The 21,720-nt window shown below is 45.6% G+C and overlaps 1 protein-coding gene across 1 annotated transcript in view; it reads right to left on the bottom strand.

Annotated features, from left to right (window-relative positions):
• Positions 1–21,720, bottom strand: part of cdh23 (cadherin-related 23) — a 694,191-nt gene that overhangs the window by 438,700 nt on the left and 233,771 nt on the right. Inside the window, exon 10 of the mRNA XM_078428607.1 lies at positions 18,389–18,501. Coding sequence (XP_078284733.1) covers positions 18,389–18,501 — 113 coding nt within the window. The remainder of the gene's footprint in view (positions 1–18,388; positions 18,502–21,720) is intronic.

Below are 21,720 nucleotides of genomic sequence, written 5' to 3'. Positions count from 1 at the left end.
GTCATGTGGGCCGAGATACAGTGAAAACCTTGAGTGCCATCCAGTCACATTATACCATGCATGAGCACAATGAAGCCCTGTACAAGTATTACAGGTAGTGTAATGTGAGAAATAACTAGTGTGCCGAAGACAGGCCCAATTGCTGGAGTGATTCAGCAGGACAGGCAGCATCTCTGGAGAGAAAGAATGGGTGATGTTTCGAACATCACTCTTCCTTCTCTTCAGAGATGCTCCCTGATCCGCTGAGTTACTCCAGCATTCTGTGTCTATCTTAGGTGTAAACCAGCATCTGCAGTTCCTTCCTATACAGTTAGAGTGACCTCCCCAATACAAGCCACAGTCTTGGACCTTTCCTGTTGGTCGACTTAATAGAGACATGATTAATTGGCTTTAATAATAATAATAATAATAATGCATTACATTTATATAGCGCTTTTCAAACACTCAAAGATGCTTTACAGGGATTACTAGAACATAGAGAAGAAAATAAATAGATAAATAAGTAAACGAACAGAAAAAGGAGACAGAAGGTGAGGTGACGGTCAGTGATTGAAGGCAGTGCTGAACAGGTGAGACTTCAGTGATGTTTTGAATGTGGTGAGTGAGGAGGAGTCTCTGACGGTTTGGGGTAGTGAGTTCCAGAGGGTGGGAGCAGCGATGGAGAAAGCCCTGTCCCCCCAGGATCTGAGTTTGGTCCGGATGGGGGGGGACAGGAGGTTGGCAGCAGCAGAGCGGAGGGTGCAGGTGGGAGTGTGTCTGTGGAGGAGGTCGGTCAGGTAGGATGGGGCCAGGTTATGGAGGGCTTTGTAGGTCATGAGGAGGATTTTGTACTGGATTCTCTGGGGGATGGGGAGCCAGTGGAGCTTGTAAAGGACGGGGGTGATATGGTCACGGATCGGGGTGTGGGTGAGTAGACGGGCAGCGGAATTTTGAATGTATTGAAGTTTACTGATGATTTTTGAGGGTGAGCCATAGAGGAGGCTGTTGCAGTAGTCCAGACGGGAGGTGATGAAGGCGTGGATGAGGGTTTCTGCAGCTGTGGAGGAGATGGATGGACGGAGACGGGTGATGTTTTTGAGGTGGAAGAAGGCTGTCTTGGTGATGTGTTTGATGTGTTTGTCGAAGGAGAGGGTTTGATCAAAGATGATTCCAAGATTCCGGATGTGAGGGGAGGTGGATACTGGGAGACCATCAATATTGAGGATGAAGTTTTGGGTGGATTTGGTGAGCGTTTTTGGACCAATGATGATGATTTTGGATTTGTTGCAGTTGAGTTTGAGGAAATTTTATTGTCAACGCTGTTTTCTTTCTGTCCTTGCATTCAATAAAACCCGTCACACAATCTCATTTCTCCCTTTTCAGCTCAACACATTTTCCAAAGTTTGGTGAATAAAATAAAAATGCAAACTTCCACAGAAATGCATTCTGAATACTCCTCCTGTCATGCATGTACAGTGTCTGTTTACACAGCATCTCAAAACATTGAGCACATCCATGTTTGGCCATCTTTCCTCTCCAGTTTATAAGAGACATACAGGTATGTAGGTTAATTGACTGGGTAAATGTAAAAATTGTCCCTAGTGGGTGTAGGATAGTGTTAATGTACGGGGATCGCTGGGCGGCACGGACTTGGAGGGCCGAAAAGGCCTGTTTCCGGCTGTATATATATGATATGATATGATATAAGAGGGCGGCACGGTGGCGCAGCGGTAGAGTTGCTGCCTTACAGCGAATGCAGCGCCGGAGACTCAGTTCAATCCTGACTACGGGCGCCGTCTGTACGGAGTTTGTACGTTCTCCCCGTGACCTGCGTGGGTTTTCTCCGAGATCTTCGGTTTCCTCCCACACTCCAAAGACGTGCAGGTTTGTAGGTTAATTGACTGGGTAAATGTCAAAATTGTCCCTAGTGTGTGTAGGATAGTGTTAATGTGCGGGGATCGCTAGGCTGCGCGGACTCGGTGGGCCGAAGGGCCTGTTTCCGCGCTGTATCTCTAAGAAAAATTGTAAGAAAATCACTGATCACTGATCATACCTAGTTTTTTTGCTTTGTGCTAAAGTGCCACCAGAATGTGGGAACAAGGAACAGTGGATGCTGGTGCATTAACAAAAAGACACAAAACACTGGAATAACTCAGCTGGTCAGACAGCACCTCTGGAGAACATCGATAGACCTTAGAGACACAGCGCGGAAACAGGCCCATCGAGTCCAGATCGACCAGCGATTACCTTGGTGTCGGGATAAATGAATTTTCAGGTCGGCAGTCCCTTCTTTAGAGAACAGAATACTGCGCTTTAGCATTCCATCTACAGAGGAAATGCAGATAGCACAAAAAAAAAGTGGGCTGCAATGAGGCAGGTTGGAAGATCGACCAAACTCTAAACTTATGAGAGGTCCATTCAGTAGTCTGGTAACAGCGGGAAAGAGGTTGTTTCCAAATCGACTGACCGATGTTTCTTTGATGCCTCTTCATTGCAGGTGGAACAACTCCTGTTTTATTCTACGAATGGTTATAACCGTGCAGGAAGGAACTGTAGATGCTGGTTTACATCAAGGAGAGACACAAAATGCTGGAGTAACTCAGCGAGTCAGGCAACATCACTGGAGAAAAGGAATAGGTGGAGCTTCGGGTCCAGACCCTTCTTCAGACCCTTCCATAGATGAGCACCAGGTCGGTCTGAACAAGAGTCTTGACTTGAAACGTCACCTATTCCTTTTCCCCAGAGATGTTGCCTGACCCGCTGTGTTACTCTGACATTTTGTGTCAATCAAAGTCACAACGGCGAATGGTTTTGAGTTACTTCAGCATCATGAGAACGATGAGATAAAAAGAGATTTAAGGCAGTGCCTCCTGAAGGTGAAGTCAGAGTACATAACATATTTTACTGTGAAAAGCTTTATAAATCCAGGAGCGCTGTCTCAGATGAATGACCCTGTGGTATTGATTTATGGTCGGGCTAACTCACCACATCACACTAATATGAGAGGACAGTTTCTGAACGAGCTGGTTTAAGCACACAATGCTTTTTAATAATTAACTTTGAATAATTTCACTAACAGTTTTTATCGACATTTATAATAATTAAGGTCATGCTTTCCAAATTATCAAAGCTCAGTTTACTTGCTACAATGACAAGTTTGCGATTACCACTTCACAGAGTGAATTACTACCTTCACTGACATTTCCCCAAAGACTAACTCTGCCCATTCCAGCTGGGTTATCTGACCAGCTTTGGGATGGTATTAATATTGGTTTATTATTGTCAAGTGCACTGAAATACAGTGAACCACTTTGTTTGCATGCTGTCCAGTCAAGTCATATTAAACACGAGTACAATCATGCTATACACAAGGTCCGCCAATGGAGAGAAAAATACCAGAGTGTAGGATCTGGTGTTGCAAAGTTATATTGTTAATGTTACAGTTAGGAAGAAAGTGCAGATTTTAAAAAAGTGCAAGGGATGCAAAGAGGCAGGTCGGGAGATCGGGACTACAACCTTAGCTGATGAAAGTCTGCTGTTCAAGAGTCTGACAACAGCAGGGAAGAATCTGTTCCTGAATATGGTGGCTTGTGCTTTCAAGCTTTTGTACTTTCTGCCCAACACGAGAGGGGAGGAGGAATGTTCTTTGTTATGTTGGCTGCCTTATGTTGAAATCAAGACAGTAATCTCTCATATTTCACTTGGGCAGCTTATCCCCCAGCAGTATGAAAATTGACTTCTCTAACTTTAAGTAAACCTTGCTTTCCCTCTCACTCCATCCCTACCCCTTCCTAGTTCTCCAACCTGTCTTACTGACCCCCTGATTACATTTCATCTCTGCATGCTTCGTTATCACCGTCTCTGAGCTAACAATGATCTATTCTACATTTTCCTCGAATTGCATCCCCTTTGATGTCTCATTTCCACACCTTACACTTCATTATCTCTGTGTCTCACTCTCCCCTAACTCTCAGTCTGAAGAAGGGTCTCGACCCTAAGCGTCACCCATTCCTTCTATCCAGAGATGGTGCCTGTCCCGCTGAGTTACTCCAGCATCTCGTATCCACCTCTCCTTGAATGTCAGTAAGATTAAGTTATTGACCAGGATGCGAGACGTACATGCCCCATTCAGCATCAATGGTGCCCAAGTGGAGATGATCGAGAGCTTTAGGTTCCTAGCGTAAACATCACCAAATACCTGCCCTGGCATAAAAGCAGGGATAGAAGAGAGACGGTAGACAGGGCATCAGGAAGTAGCGTAGAGCAGTAGGCGAAGGGAAGTAGGATCTGGGTCTTGAGAACACAATGGGCGGCACGGTGGTGCAGCGGTAGAGTTGCTGCCTTACAGCAATTGCAGCGCTGGAGACCCGAGCTCGATCCCGACTATGGGTGGTCTGTACCGAGTTTGTACGTTCTCCCCGTGACCGCGTGGGTTTTCTCCGAGATCTTCGTTTTCCTCCCACATTCCAAAGACGTACAGGGGTTTGTAGGTTAATTGGTTTGGTGTATGTGTAAATTGTCCCTAGTGTGTGTAGGATAGTATTAATGCGTGCGGGAATCGCTGGCCGGTGCAGACTCGGTGGGGCTGAAGGACCTATTTCCACGCTGTATCTCCAAACTAAACTAAAAACTATATTATGAAACATTAACTGAAATAATTGGATGATCGCCTCACACCGTGAGCGTACGGCTGTGTTTCATGTCCACGCTCAAGATCTAACCTTTTCACAGAGTGGCAGCCAGAATTAAAACAATGTCCAGAATGAATCTGCTTCACCAATCCATGGGTGCTGCATAAAACTGAGCACAAACCTTGAATGAAATCAGAAGATGCACATTTAATCTCACTGCTTGATTTAATGACCAGGGAATTGACTGAATAAAAGTTGGCAAGGAACACCTTGGTAACAAATGCCTGAACAAGCCGGTATCTCAAAGTCCCATTTTTGATTCAGGCCTTTATCCTCTCTGATCAATTTGTTTCCGACTAAGGGCAACTGCAATTTAATACTTTCTCTTGGTGAGAGTTGTTCACAGAAAGAAATTGTTCTGTCCAGCAGGGAATCCACTTTGCTATCTTCCAACAATAATAAAAGACAGATTTCACTTCTCCAAAGGTTTTTTTTGTTGCCAATGGTGTATTTCCTTAAGTGTGGTCGATGTTGTAATGCACAAAACAGCAGATAATGGGCACACAGCAAGTGCCTCAAACAACAAGATAAAGCACAGACTAAATAATAACAACATTTGTGGAGGGATCAATATTGGATGGATCCTGGATGGAACAACTCAAAAAGTTTTCTTTCTAAATGCCGATGCTCGAAATCCTAAATAAATGAAGAAAATATTTGCTGGACTTTTCATGAAAAGTCTTCAGCATATTTTAGAAATTCTGCCGTCTGAATTATTGCTCCTACTGGGAGAGCAATAATCTACCATGCGAGAAATCACGTCATTCAGTTAAAGGGCATGGGCTTGATATTGTGCGAGCAAAAAGGAACATTCTATTCCTCAAACATTTGTTGTCCATAATGTCACAAGTGATAGCATCCCCATGAAGACCATGACCATATTGTCACTATAAATAAACCATGTCATGTGCATTCACCTATTGTTATCAGACAAATGAACCATCCGACCAACAACTAGAGAGCTGTGTTCATAAGTGATAAGTGATAGGAGTGACCTTTCTGCCATGGGCCTCCTCCAGTGCCATAGTGAGGCCCACCGGAAATTGGAGGAATAGCACCTCATATTTCGCCTGGGCAGCTTGCAGCCCAGCGGTATGAACATTGACTTCTCCAACTTTAGATAGTTCCTCTGTCCCCCTCCCCCTTCCCAGATCTCCCTCTATCTCCCTGTCTCCACCTATATCCTTCCTTTGTCCCGCCCCCCTGACATCAGTCTGAAGAAGGGTCTCTACCCGACACTTCACCCATTCCTTCTCTCCTGAGATGCTGCCTGACCTGCTGAGTTACTCCAGCATTTTGTGAATAAATACCTTCGATTTGTACCAGCATCTGCAGTTATTTTCTCACAGGAGTGATAGGATAGTCATTCGGCCCATTGGGTCTACTCCACCATTCAATCATGGCTGATCTATCTCTCCGTCCTAGCCCCATTCTCCTGCCTTCACCCAATAACCTCTGACACCCGTACTCATCAAGATTCCATCTATTTCTGCCTTAAAAAATATCCACTGGTTTGGCCTCTGCAACCTTCTGTGGTAAAGAATTCCACAGATTCACCGCCCTCTGACTAAAGAAATTGCTCCTCATCTCCTTCTTCAAGGAATGTCCTTTAATTCTGAGTGGGCTTTTAACACACGATGGATATCTCAGTGTCGTTGACCATATTTGTTTCCCTCTCTCGAAGATCCCTCCACCATTTACAGGGGCAAGCATAGGATGACAACATGCTTCTTCTTGGACCTGTTCTACTACTAGATGCGTGGGGAAGATGCTCCAGTGGATTTCCCTGGGAAAAAAAACCCTTTTCTACAAGAAATGTTTGCAAACTTAACATCCAGTCAATTGTGGGTTGAGTGAGACTGCCTTACCTCATTGTTATATTCACAAAATGCTGGAGTAACTCAGCAGGTCAGGCAGCATCTCGGGAGAGAAGGAATGGGTGACGTTTCGGGTCGAGACCCTTCTTCGACCCGAAACTTCACCCATTCCTTCTCTCCCGAGATGCTGCCTGACCTGCTGAGTTACTCCAGCATTTTGTGAATAAATCGATTTGTACCAGCATCTGCAGTTATTTTCTTATATTACTCTCTCTTACCTCATTGTTATACTGAACTGCCAAAGCATCCTTTCGGCAAAATATTATCTCGCAGCGTAATTACCTGAGGTGTTTTTTCAGCTCAATGCCCCTGCATAAATGTTGATGGAAGACAGAGACCAAGCACAGGGCAAAATGTGTCTGTCAATAGATTGCAACTGAGCCCGTTGTTTGGCGAATTAACTTTTGTTTGTGTGCAAACATTCTCCAACTTTGTGAAGTCTTCTCAGTGTAATATTCAGGACCACAGAGGTCCACACTAGGGTGCTGGGTACATGTCATTGCCATTCGACTCTTCTGGCACCCACCAGCAAGACTCCACAATCCACAAACCTGACTCACCACTCTGTTAGATTATTCCCACCTCGACTCTGTTTGATTGCCCTTTGCTCCGTAAGACATGACCCTTCCCATCAAAACCCATCAGTCTCAGTCTTGAACGGTCCAATCGTTCCCTAGCATCTAAGTCAATTGGGACAAAGGCAGACAAAATGTGTAGGTCTGAAGAAGGGTCTCAACCCGAAACGTTACCCATTCCTTTGTCTCCAGAGATGCTGCATGTCCCGCTGAGTTACTCCAGCATTTTGTCGCCCATCACACTTTTAGGTGAACAAGAGGGTGCCAGTTTCATTTCCAAACAACCTAACCCTAGTACACAAGAAAATGGGAGCTCACCAACCTGTCCCACCATCCAATATGTTCATGGCTGATCTCCCCCGGGCCTCAACTCCACTTCTGTGCCAATTCCCCACAACCATCAATTCTATAATCTTTCAAAAATGTACCTGCCTCCTCTTTGATTACTATCACAATCCTGGGGTCAAGAATTTCCTCTGCACCAGAGTTTTAATTAATCGCCCCCTTAACTTGTCACTTCACCCCCTTGTTCAAGACTCTCCCACAAGTGGAAAGGAACCAAAGTCTATCCTTTTACAATCGTGTCTGTTTCAATAAGTTCATCCCTCATTCTTGCAAACTCCAGAGAAAAGAACAACTTCTTTAGCCACTCATGATAGTAAGCCTTCTCAACCCAAGAATCAGCCAAGCAAATCATGACTGGACTGCCTCCAACGCTGGTGTATATTTTCTTTAGTAAGACCAAAACTGTGCACCACACTCTAGAAGTGGCCTCATCAACATCCTGTACAGCTGTAGCTTCTACATTATGCCCCAGTTCTAGATTTCATCACTACATTAAATGAGTGTATCCACCCAATCATCTCCTTTCAAGTATACAACTGTGCAATCATTCCTGTGTAACATTCCTGTAACTGTATAACAATCTTCATTAAAGTGTGTTTTTAAACAAACTAAGGATATTTCAGTACCATTGACAATACCAAAGTCAAAACAGATATTAGCTCAGACAAAAAGGTTTGATCAAGGGGTAGTTGTTGGGGCATGCCAGAGGACAGGGTATTTGGGGAAGGAACCTGCGAGCTTCTAGCCTTGACGGAAGAGCTTAAAGGTGCAATTAATTTCAGGAACAATTAAGATCTTGGAGTTAGAGGAGCTCTGACCCAATAGTGGAACACAGAGTGGACTAGATGTCAGTACAAAAAGGTCACGGAGATATGTTTTTCCCATAATTATATCGCAAGTCTAGAACTGCAGACCCATCACCAACTAATGGCAGAAATTAATGAAAGGATGTTTCCACTAACAGCACAATCTGTGCACAGTTATTCCTTACATTGGAATTTTGAGAAACCATTACTTTCACAGGTTTAGCAGACAGATCGGGGGGAGGGAGCTTTTGAGGAATGTCTTGGAAGCAAATCAATGCTCAAAATTCAATGAAGCTTCTGAGAAGTGTGCAAGTAAGTGGAAGTCTTTCTCCGCTGAGGGAATAATGTGTCAGTGTTATGGCTGCTTGAAATATCACAGTATTTTACCACGCAAAGTTTATATTGCGTCTTTAATGTAGCAAAAGGCTTTGGGGAAACATTATCGAGCAATGGTGGGGACAAGGACAATCTAAAACCTGGTGAGGACGAGGGTTTAAGGAATGCATTAGAGGAATCTCCAGCAAAAAGACTTCAGGAGAATGTGCCAGGAATCAGAAACGGAGGAATAATTACATTTCAGGGTGTGAGCTGTTGACATGCATTAGATTTAGCACAATATTGTTTATTTGTGGTCTTATTCTTGTCATGTGGTTCCACCAGAGCTGCTCACAGCTCGCCCCACTGTGTTACTTTAACTGGCAAGTCTTTTTGCTGCTAAATATATCTTCGAATTCTACTTAAACCGAGTTAATTCCTCCTGCGGCTGCAAAACAGCAACGAATTTATAGAGAAACAGTCAAGCGCTCTTATATATGGTTGGACTTAGTCATCGAATCATTCAGCCCATGAAGGTCTTCACCATCCATCAAGTAGACACTTACACTCACCCCATTTCATTTTCCCCACATTTCCCAACTCTTTCCAACCTCCACCCCCTTCAGATTCTGCCACTCACCTGACTGGTTAGCACACAACAAAAGCTTTTCACTGTGCCCTGGTAAAGGTGACAAGTTCACAAGTTATAGGAGTAGAATTGGGCCATTCAGCCCATCGAGTCCACTCCACCATTCAATCGTGGCTGATCTCTGCCTCCAAATCCCATTTTCCTGCCTTCTCCCCATAACCCCTGACACACGTTCTAATCAGGAATTTGTCTGTCTCTGCCTTAAAAATATCCACTGACTTGGCCTCCACAGCCCTCTGTGGCAATGAGTTCCACAGATTACCCTCTGACAAAAGAAGTTGCTGAGTTCTCCAGTGCCAAAGGCACCCGCCTACTGTGTTGAATGCCCATAAGATATGTGAGGTGCACCCCTGGTCACTCTGTGTCTGATAGCACTGGCTGCCCATTGTAGCCACTGGTATCAATCACCCCACACGACCGGCAGATCTCACCCACCTCACCAGTCCGTCTCACAAAGATTTTCATGTTAATCAGAACGACGTTTCAGAAGAACGTATGCCGCCAAAGGAAGGACAGTGCAAGACAAAGGTAACGAGGAAGACAAAGGCAGGACAGCGTGAACAACAAAACTCTGAAGTTTAGTTTAGTTTAGAGACACAACGCAGAAACAGGCCCTTTCGGCCCACCGGGTCTGCGATGACCAGCGATCCCCGCACATTAACACTATCCTACCCACCAGGGACAATTTTTACATTTACCCGGCCAATTAACCTACATACCTGCACGTCTTTGGAGTGTGGGAGGAAACCGAAGATCTCGGAGAAAACCCACGCAGGTCACGGGGAGAACGTACAAACTCCGTACAGACGGCGCCCGTAGTCGGGATCGAACCCGGGTCTCCGGCGCTGCATTCGCTGTAAGGCAGCAACTCTACCGCTGCGCCACCGTGCTGCCACCAAGTTGGTTAGAGTTGTTGGGGACATGCTGAACTGTTGCTGAAACAACTCATCAGCATCACATAGCCTGAAGTGCTGTTTTTCCTTAAGATCAAAAAAGTAATTCAGCAGACATTGGTGGGGAGGGGGGGGGGGGGGGGGGGGAGGGCTGAAGATTCAACCAAACGACTGACTGTGTTTTGCTTTAATTGTCAGTTCTGATACTTGCCGTGAGACCAGTTACCAGAGACTACTTACCAGAGACCAGTTAACTTCTGAATCTCATCTCTACAGGAGTGGAGTGATATCTTATGGCTTACGAGAGTTTCAGGCCTCTTCAGGGAACAATCGAACCCGTGGCCAATTGGACAAGTGTTGAGTCGGCACAACAGGAGTTCCACTGTGAAAATCACCATCCTCAGTCTCCACAGTCCCACTGCAAGGACTGCAAATTGCCCATAATTGCTTGTGTACACTTACTGTGCTTAATGTGTCGAACGCAGCAGACGGAGATATTTTGGAGTAGGTTCCCTGGGGAATGTCCCACTGTGGCCCTAATATCGGTTGGCCATCAGTAATGGCTGGGGGCCAGGGCTGTAGGTTCTAATCCCTGCACATGGATTCAAACACAATAGAGCAGCACGGTGGCGCAGCGGTAGAGTTGCTGCCTTACAGCGCCAGAGACCCAGGTTCGATCCTGACTACGGGTGCTGTCTGTACGGAGTTTGTACGTTTTCCCCGTGACCTGCGTGGGTTTTCTCCGGGTGCTCCGGTTTCCTCCCACACTCCAAAGACGTACAGGCTTGTAGGTTAATTGGCTTGGTAAAATTGTCCCTGGTATATGTGTGGGATAGTGTTAGTGTGCGGGGATCGTTGGTTGGCACAGTGGGCCGAAGGGCCTGTTTCCAAGCTGTATCGCTAAACCAAACAATTAAAAATATATATTTTGAGATACAGCATGGAAACAGGACTTCAGCTTACCGAGTCCACATTGACCATCGAAGTGTAAGAAAATAACTGCCTTGAAAGGAATCCATTAAACATCAATGTCAGAAGATGTAAAGGTGACAGAAGCTATTTCTTCCATATTGTAAGAAAATAACTGCAGATGCTGGTACAAATCGAAGGTATTTATTCACAAAATGCTGGAGTAACTCAGCAGGTCAGGCAGCATCTCAGGAGAGAAGGAATGGGTGACATTTCGGGTCGAGACCCTTCTTCAGACTGACCATCGAACATCCATTCACACTCGTTCAATGAATATCAGGAGGGCAGTGGATTCCAATCCCAACACATGGAATTAAACACAAGTTTTTAAAAGAAATATTATGAGATACAGCATGGAAACAGGCCCATCAAGTCCACATTGACCATCGAACATCCATCCCCATCAGATCTATGTTACCCCACTTTCACGTCCACTCCTTACACACGAGGGGCAATTTACAGAGGCCAATAAACCGACAAACCCACATGTCTTTGGGATTTGGGAGGAAACCCACGCAGTCACAGGGAGAATGTGCAAACTCCACACAGACAGCATCCTAGGTCAGGATCAAACCCGGGTCTCTGGAGCTGTTTGGCAGCAGTTCTGCCAGCTGCATCATTGTCCGGCCTTATTTTACGCTGTAGATCTAGTGGTGAACTGAGAGAGTGCTTGACCATCATTGTGACACTGCTTCTTGGGTGAAATATTGAGCTCAGGCCCTATTGCTTGGGCATTAAAAAATCCCAGAGCATTTCATCAAACATCAGAGAGGGAGACTCGCCAGTGTGCTGGCTAACATTTACGCCTCAATTAGCAACGCCAAATGGAAATTAATTATCAGACTGTTGTTTCTGGCAGCTTGCTATGTAGAATCTGCCTGCCATATTCACATTGCTGTGGTCAAGGCACTTCTAAGATATATCATTGGCTGCAAAGTAGTTTGGATGACAAGACTGAAAAGCATGGTCCTTCTCTGAATCAGTTCCTGGAAAACTGGCATTTAATCTTTCCTCCACTGCCAAAGAAAAGCATGTAAAGCAAAGACGAGACATTATTGCATGTGTGTAGCATGTATGTGCCAATGATGGTGCAGATAGGGTCGGCTGTCAGAACCTTGTTCCCAGGGTGGGAATGTCCAACATTAGGGGCGGCATGGTGGCGCAGCGGTAGAGTTGCTGCCTTACAGCGAATGCAGCGCCGGAGACTCAGGTTCGATCCTGACTATGGGCACCGTCTGTACGGAGTTTATACGTTCTCCCCGTGACCTGCGTGGGTTTTCTCCGAGATCTTCGGTTTCCTCCCACACTCCAAAGACGTACAGGTATGTAGGTTAATTGGCTGGGCAAATGTAAAAATTGTCCCTAGTGTGTGTAGGATAGTGTTAATGTGCGGGGATCACTGGGCGGCGCGGACCCGGTGGGCCGAAGGGCCTGTTTCCGCGCTGTATCTCTAAATCTAAATCTAAATCTGTGAGGCGAGAGGGGGAAATTTTAATGGAATGTGCAGGATAATGTTTTATATACCGAGGGCATTAGGGGGTTGGGACGCATTGCCAGGGGTGGTGGTGGAGCCAGAAACCATAGCAGCGTTTAAGAGGCTGTTCAGATAGGCACATGCAAGTACAGGGAATGAAGGGTATGGATTATGTACAGGTTTATGAGATCAGTTCAACCAGTAAAATCTCCATAATCTGCCAACGGATCATTTGAAAATCCAAATGATCGAGCTAATGGATCATCGAGTTCTGCTTCCCATGGAACTCACCACCCTGGTTTGCTGCACTCCTTTTGAACTCACCAGTGTCACGTTTCTCAGCCTTCCTTTACACATAGCAGGACCTGGTTTACATTGCTCCCTTTAAACTAACCAGGAACACGAGAAAGTCTATGATATTAGTTTGTAACATCTTTAAAAAAGTGAGTTAGATGCATGTTGAGGCCAGTTCATTGGCTATATTTAAGAGGGAGTTAGATGTGGCCCTTGTAGCTAAAGGGATCAGGGGGTATGGAGAGAAGGCAGGTACGGGATACTGAGTTGGATGATCAGCCATGATCATATTGAATGGCGGTGCAGGCTCGAAGGGCCGAATGGCCTACTCCTGCACCTACTTTCTATATTTCTATGTTTCTATGTTAGTGCATTACTGGAAGAAATATACAATAATTGGGCACCAACAAAGACCCAAAGGTTCCAGATTAAAGTTCTGGAGCCGTTCACAACTCAGCTGGATGTTGTAATGGAGATTGAGATCTCTCCATATCCTCATGCAGAGACAGTGAGGATTTGGACTACTTGGCTGATGAGAGTCAGGCACAAACATGTGATAACTGGCAGGACATCGAGCTTGTAACCTGGGATCGGGAGATGCAATCAATGTCCTCCTGCCTGTTATCTCATCAGGATCGTCAGTCGTTGTTGGAAGTATAATTCTACGCCCACCCACTGGCTGAATCTGTTTACCTTTGTTAAACGGTCAGACTTTATCACCTGCTCTACAAATTAGAACAAACACCAACTTTTGAAGCGATATATGCCCTACTGCGGTTTCCACCTCCAGTTTAAATCCCATTTAGAATACCTTGGAGGACCAAGAACCAAGAACCTTCCCACACATTTCGTCTGCTCCACTGCGAAATCTCCTCAAGGTATGCCTACTTTGGAGAAGTTCTCCTCTCTGCGATGGGACTTCTGCTACATCAACTCACTGTAGGGGATCTTATCGAAACGTATAAGATTATTAAGGGGTTGGACATGTTAGAGGCAGGAAACATGTTCCCAATGTTGGGGGAGTCCAGAACCAGGGGCCACAGTTTAAGAATAAGGGGTAGGCCATTTAAAACAGAGATTAGGAAAAACTTTTTCAGTCAGAGAGTTGTGAATCTGTGGAATTCTCTGCCTCAGAGGGCAGTGGAGGCCAATTCTCTGAATACATTCAAGAGAGAGCTAGATAGAGCTCTTAAGGATAGAGGAGTCAGGGGGTATGGGGAGAAGGCAGGAACGGGGTACTGATTGAGAATGATCAGCCATGATCACATTGAATGGCGGTGCTGGCTCGAAGGGCCGAATGGCCTCCTCCTGCACCTATTGTCTATTGACATACTTTTGTGGCAAGATTCACTGAAATCTCTTGGACAATGTTGATCCCAGATATCATTTTTACTCGGGTAGAACAGATAGGAGACCATGCAACGATGGAAACACGAAAAGTAGGTGGGACGTCAGGGAAACACACCCAGCGCAGATAAATAGCAAGTAGATAAATTGTTTAAAATTATTCTACTTCACTCCAAAATGTAAATGTGTACAAAATCATTTTAAAACTTAATGCTGGATTAAGTAACTGTTATGATCGGGTATTAAAAGCTTATTGTTTCTGCCACATTAGTGTGCTGGTAGCTATAATTATGATTTCTTGGATAGGGGGCTCGGACTAAAAATCGGGTGTTTGCAGCCATCGATAGCATATCCATTCTTTCCCCTCTTAAAGTGTTGGCGCTTTATCGAATTCCCTGAATTGCTCTTTATTTTAAAGAGACGTATCGCTGTTTCCACATGGACTGTATACGGTCCAAGTGTGCTTTGCAGCCACAGATTTGCATACATCAGCTCATGGACTTCAGTCATTACAGCTCCCCGATAAACTGCTTATAGATCTGTGCGTCCCAAAGCGGTATATTAAACGTTTCCATCAATATAGAACAAAGTAGTTAATGCCAGGAGAGAACAGTCTAATGAGAGAGAAATGCATTGCTCAAATCCCAGCCTTGAAATGCTGCCCAGAAGCCACGTCAAGAGGGCACGGTTTGACGGAATGTTAATCTCCACCATCACGTTGTAAAGCTAGGGGACTGATCAGAATAGATCGCGCAGGTATCAATATAATGTGCCTCGATTATTTATTTACTTAATATTCAACAACACTCCGCCACAGAATCTCTTTTGGGGGTGGCACAGCGGTAGAGTTGCTGCCACACAGCACCAGACGCCCGCGTACGATCCCGACTACGGGTGCTGTCTGTACGGAGTTTGTACGTTCTCCTCGTGACTGCGTGGGTTTTCTCCGAGATCTCTTCGGTTTCCTCCCACACTCCAAAGACGTGCAGGTTTGTAGGTTAATTGGCTTGGTATCAATGTAAAATTGTCCCTCGCGTGTGTTTGTAGGATAGCGTTAATGTGCGGGGATCGCTGGTCGGTCCGGTGGGCTGAAGGGCCTGTTTCTGCGCTGTATCTCTAAACTAAACTAAATTCAGGTAACGAACAACCAATTTCCCTTTTATCTTGGATCTATTACACTTAGTCCCTTTAGTCCAAATTGCTGACATACATTGTGAACAGTTGGAGCTCCAAAGCTGGTCCCTGCACTTGGCTACTAGAGACACCGACCCAACTCAACCCAAAAATGACTCATTCGTAGCTTTCAGTCCATTTACCCGTCTTCAACATACACCAATATATCGGCAACAATCCCATGTTTTCTAGTAACTTCACCTTGTCAAATGCCTTCTGGAATGCCAATTCACAAAATTATCAGCGTTATTATCTCAGTCTGAAGAAGGGTCTCGACCCGAAACGTCACCCATTCAATCTCTCCAGAGGTGCTGCCTGACCCGCTGAGTTACTCCAGCTTTTTGTGGCTATCCTTAGAAATATTACTAAGGCGGGCATGTTTGTGGTTTTAATGGCTGGACTAAAGGTTGGTTCTGTTTGTTTCGAGGTGATGCATTAGGAGCATTCAACCTCCCACAGTGAGTTGACTTTGAATGAAAGGTGAAGCACTGGGCCGGAAGAGCAAGGGGTCGGTACAGCGAGTGTGTCTGGGGCAATTAATCATGGCGTGGTCGTGCTAGGAACCTTAGTACATTTCCCAGCAGTTTTAGCAGTTAAATAGGGATCCATCATAAAAAAAAACAATCGGCACATCATAGAACCAGCACGATAGAATTCCGACTGAGATATTTACAGCACTGGAGGAGGCCATTCTGCCCATCAAGTCTTTGCAGGGACAAGATCAGAGGCTGGAAGTAAATTGTTCATTTATTGTTTTTCACAATTTCTAACAGATGGTGTGGGTTGTAAGCCTAGCAACACATCTACCTGCACACTGGGGTCTGGCACCGGATTTCAAAGGCTTTAGGCACAGATGTTCATATTCTTTGCCCCAAGTGGTCAATAAAATCATCAAAGGGGTTTCCAGAAACCACGTAGTTGAATAGAAACGGTACAAAGGTGAGAACTCCTGAGACGGCCGTTTCAGGAACCTGAAGTGCACTTGGTCTTGTAATGTTGGCCGTTGTGTCACAGAACTTAGAACATACAGCAGCATAGCAAAGCAATGGCCTTTCAGCCCACAATGTTGGTGCTGAACATGATGCCAAGTTTAATTGATCTCATCTTTCTGTACATGATCCATATCCCACTATTCCCTACACTTCCATGTGCCCATCCAAAAGTATTGGGGGCATTAGTTTTGTCTTTTTACATGATTATTGTTAGTTTGTTTTTTATGTGTGCAAATGTGCGTGCACACACACACACACCCCTCCCACCCCCACACACCCCCCCCCCCCCCCACACACACACACACACATATATACATACTGTATATATGATGTACCTGATCTATTCCTCTCATGATTCCAGGACCAGGGGCCACAGTTTAAGAATAAGGGGTAGGCCATTTAGAACGGAGATGAGGAAAAACTTTTTCACCCAGAGAGTTGTAAATCTATATTGATCGCCCCATCCAACAAAGGCATGTATACCACATACCATTTTTACCACTCTTATCTATTTGTGTTGCCGCTTTCAGGGAACTATGGACTTGGATCTCAAGATCAGAGGTTTCAGGTGACGGGGAAAAGATGAAATAGGAATCTGAAGGGTAACGTTTTCACACAAAGGGTGGTGGGTGTATGGAACAAGTTGCTAGAGGAGGTAGTTGAGGCTGGGACTATCCCAATGCTTAGGAAACATTTAGAAAGTACATGGATAGGACAGATTTGGAGGGATATGGACCAAAAGCGGGCAGGTGGGACTAGTGTAGCTGGGACATGTTGGCTGGCGTGGGCAAGTTGGGCCGGTGGGCCTGTTTCCACGCTGTACCACTCTATTGCTCTGTACATGAATGTTATTAAAGGTCCTGCCATTAACTGTATACATTCCTCTTCCATTCAACCTCCCAAAGTGCAATGCCTCACAGTTCCTCAGATTAAACTCCAGCTGCCATTTCTCCACCATTTCTAGAGCTGATTATATCCTATTGTGTGTCCTTCGGCACATGATAGCCTTGATTTCACGAATTTGTTTAACAATATTTGAATGGTGTCAAATAAATGGGTTAAATTTATTAAAATAGGTTAAAAACTTTCTTCAAAACGTTTATAGTTTTAGTTTTAGAGATACAGCTTCCCTCCGAGTCCGTACCCACCAGCGATCCCCGCACATTAACACTATCCTATACACACACTTGGGACAATTTACAATTATACCAAGCCAATTAACCTATAAACCTGTACGTCTTTGGAGCGTGGGAGGAAACAGAAGAACTCGGAGAAAACCCACGCGGTCACGGGGAGAACGTACAAACTCCGTACGGACAGCACCCGTAGTCGGGATCGTACCCAGGTCTCAAGCGTTGCAAGGCAGCAACTCTACCGCTGCGCCTTCGTGCCACCCAGTACGTTAGGCGCAAAGATACTAGAGGAACAAGATAGACCACTCGACCCTAAAAACCGTAGTACATCATGGCGCCATTTTAGTAGGCAGAAACATTTAAAAAGAAAAATAACAAAAATCTGTGAATTGATAGATGAGATATATTCTGCGTTTTAATGGTATCATCACACATACTGTTCCCCCAAAACACTGATTACACTGCGAGAGGCGTAACGAACGTCGAGTTTTGCCTACTAAAATGGCTCCTTTGCGTACTCCACTTCAGTATACACGATCTCAATGGAGTGGTCCATCTTGTTCCTCTAGTATCTTTGGTTAGGAGCACCTAGTTTTAATCATGTTATACTGCAAGCGTATCTTGAAATACAGCTAAATGTTACAGTGCGATTAATCAGAGCAGAAAGTAGACCTCAATCAATTATGAAACCTGTTGATGTGTTCACCCTACTCTATGAAGGGAATCTAGAGATCAAAGGCAGACAATGCTGAAATACCTTGCATCCATTTTGTTTCCCCAGAAGTGGTGACGTAGGCGGGCTGCACGATTCTCCGGCACCGAACGCAACCAATACCCTGGCCCTTTGAAGGAAAACTCCAAACTGGAGCCACTCACCCTCACAGTCAACGTAAATCCCGAGCTGTACAGGGGGTTTTCTCGATCCAGAAGTCCATTGAGAGTCAGAGCTCCACTGATGTAATCAAGGGCAAAGATGCTGTTGGTGTTACCTGCGGAAATAAACAGTCCAGAATGTTACTTGCCCCGAGATGGTGCAGATAAACGCATTCAACAATTTCCATTCCCCGTCTTCTTTCAGAAGACTGTGACTACTGTAACAGCAACTGTAACATTGCAATGTGTTCAACTAATCAAGGATTTTGAAGTGAGCTTAGGTGGATTTGGGCTCACAGCAGTGCTTTGTTTCGGTTGCCCGATCACGTAGTCCAGTTTAACTATGAAGACGATAACAAAAACAATGAGGGAGGCAACCTGAAACATTACCCATCAGTCTGAAGAAGAGTCCCGACTAGTAACCATGTTCTCCAGAGATGTTGCCTGACCTACTGATTTATTCCAGCACTTTATGTGAATAAAAAATATACTGGAACTCATTTCCATGATCACAGTTGTTTTTTTAAATCACTTCCATCCTTCATTTAAACACACATATTTTATTTATTCCTTTCTCTTCCCCTCAGCCCTGTGGTTAGTGGTATTGATTCCAAGTTTGATAAAAGGTCCTCAATGTAAAACAACAAGTAGAATTGTGCTGTTGACAGGTTATTTAAACCCCAGCTTCCCCCCCCAACTCTCCCCCTCACCTGAAACTTGCCAGGCTTTGGCCTGCCCCTCCTCTCTCCCTTCCAGCTTTCTTTCCAAACCCTCCTCCACCACAATCAGTCTGAAGAAGGGCCATGACCCAAAATGTCACCATTCCATGTTCTCCAGAGAGGTTGCCTGCCCCACTGAGGTATCCAAAGTATCCAGCACTTTGTATCTCTGGTTGTAAACCAGTATCTGCAGTTCCTTGCTTCTACCTTGCTGGCACCTACCATGGCGGCCATGATCTCACTGCCATGGCAACGCTTGGGGCGGGGTGACACAGGAAGGCGGGGCGACACAGGAAGGCAGGGCGACACAGGAAGGCGGGGCAATGGGGAGGCGGAGCACCTCTGGAAGGCGGGGCACGAGAGGGAGGGGGAGCAACACTGAGAGGTGGAGTAATGCTGACAGGCGGGGCAATGGGGGGAGGTGGGGCAGCGGGGGGAGGCAGGGTAACACTGGGGGGGCAGGGCAACATTCAGGGGCGGGGCAACACTGGGAGGTGGGGCAACTGGGAGGCGGGGCAACTGGCTGGCAGGGCAACACTGGGAGGCGGGGCAACACTGGCAGGCGGGGCAACACTGGGAGGCAGGGTAATACTGGGAGGGGGCAACACTGGGAGGGGGGCAACACTGGGAAGCAGGGCAACACTGGGAGGTAGGGCAACACTGGTGGGCGGGGCAATACTGGCGGGACAGGGCAACACTGGGTGGGGGGGGCAACACGGGGGGCGGGGCAACACTGGCAGGCGGGGCAATCATAGAGCTCTCAGGTGGGACCCGAGACTCCATCTACCGACCCCCCTGATGGTCACTAGACATCTTGGGCTGCACTCGGCCGTTCTATTTCTTTTATACAGGATTTATTGACCAGAGACGATGAATAGTTGAAATCTCAAAACTTTAAAATGACTTCATTCGTTAAAATATTTTTCCGATATAAATTGAAATATTATTAATGTCAATTGAAATAATGGAAAAAGTAGCAAAACCTCTTCTGAGCCACCAGCAAAAGTGTGTTTCATGTTCCTTCGTTGACAGTCACGACCTTACCTGCTGAGTGTTTCTGTGTTCATAGAAACTCCACTCCAGAGATTTGACTACTAAATTGCTGACCAACACTCTCAGTTACAGAAGCTCCTCCAAGGTATTATAAGAAAATAACTGCAGATGCTGGTACAAATCGATGGTATTTATTCACAAAATGCTGGAGTAACTCAGCAGGTCAGGCAGCATCTCAGGAGAGAAGGAATGGGCGACGTTTCGGGTCGAGACCCTTGGGTCTCGACCCGAAACGTCGCCCATTCCTTCTCTCCTGAGATGCTGCCTGACCTGCTGAGTTACTCCAGCATTTTGTGAATAAACTCCTCCATGGTGCCTCTGACAGTGCAGCACTCTTGCAGTGCAGGGGTCAGTCAGTCTGCAACTTGACACTCAATATGCACATTGGGGCTTGATCCCACAACCTTCTGGATAACAAGCTCCCAGCAGAGACCCACTCACCCGTCCCCATCACTGCGACGTGCAGATCTCGGAACACTTCCATATCTAGTCACAGTCATAGAGTAATATAAAACCATAGAAAATAGGTGCAGGAGTAGGCTATTCGAGCCAGCACCGCCATTCAACATGATCACGGCTGATCATCCAAAATCAGTTTCCTGTTCCTGCTTTCTCCCCACATCCCTTGATTCCCAGCCTTTATTCCCAGTAGATCGGGAGCGGTCATTTTAATCCAAATGTTTTGGAGGGGAGTTAGCCAGTGGGGAGCTGTTGGATCAGGACCAGCGTGGGGCAGGAGCCAGTAGTACATGAGGGGGTTACAGTAGATTACTGGGTGAATTGAAATGCAAAACCTCAAAGAGTTGTTTTTTTGCTCAAACCAATGCCTCCAGCAATTCTCTCCAAGAATATCGACTTATCACTTGCCAAGTACAATTTACATCACACAATTGGGATGGCCTCACAAATTATAAAGTTGCAAGTGAATTAGAAACGTATAGAAACATAGAAAATAGGTGCAGGAGGAGGCCATTTGGCCCTTTGAGCCAGCACCGCCATTCATTGTGATCATGACTGATCATCCACAATCAGTAACCTGTGCCTGCCTTCTCCCCATACCCATTGATTCCACTAGCCCCTAGAGCTCTATCTAACTCTCTTTTAAATTCATCCAGTGAATCTGCCTCCAGTGCCTTCTGTGGCAGAGAATTCCACAAATTCACAACTCACTGGGTGAAAAAGTTTCTTCTCACCTCAGTTTTAAATGGCGTCCCCTTTATTCTTAGACTGTGGCCCCTGGTTCTGGACTCCCCCAACATTGGGAACGTTTTCCCTGCGTCAAGTCCTTTTATGATTTTATACGTCTCTATAAGATCCACTCTCATCCTTCTAAACTCCAGTGAATACAAGCCTAGTCTTTCCAATCCTTCCTCATATGTCAGTCCCTCCATCCCAGGGATTACAGCCATATCACACACACCAGCAACACAAGTTCATTGTAGACATTATTCTGGACGGAATATCAAACAACTAGTCATCTTGAAAAGACACAAATGGCGGAGTAACTCAGCCTGTCAGGTAGGATCTCTGGAGAACGTTGATAGGTGACTTTTCCAGTTGGGA

Source organism: Rhinoraja longicauda, chromosome 35, assembly GCF_053455715.1.
Source record: "Rhinoraja longicauda isolate Sanriku21f chromosome 35, sRhiLon1.1, whole genome shotgun sequence".
In the NCBI taxonomy this organism is placed as follows: domain Eukaryota; kingdom Metazoa; phylum Chordata; class Chondrichthyes; order Rajiformes; family Arhynchobatidae; genus Rhinoraja; species Rhinoraja longicauda.
The sequence above is the reverse complement of the archived record's forward strand: the minus strand, read 5'-3'. Positions and strand labels throughout refer to the sequence as shown.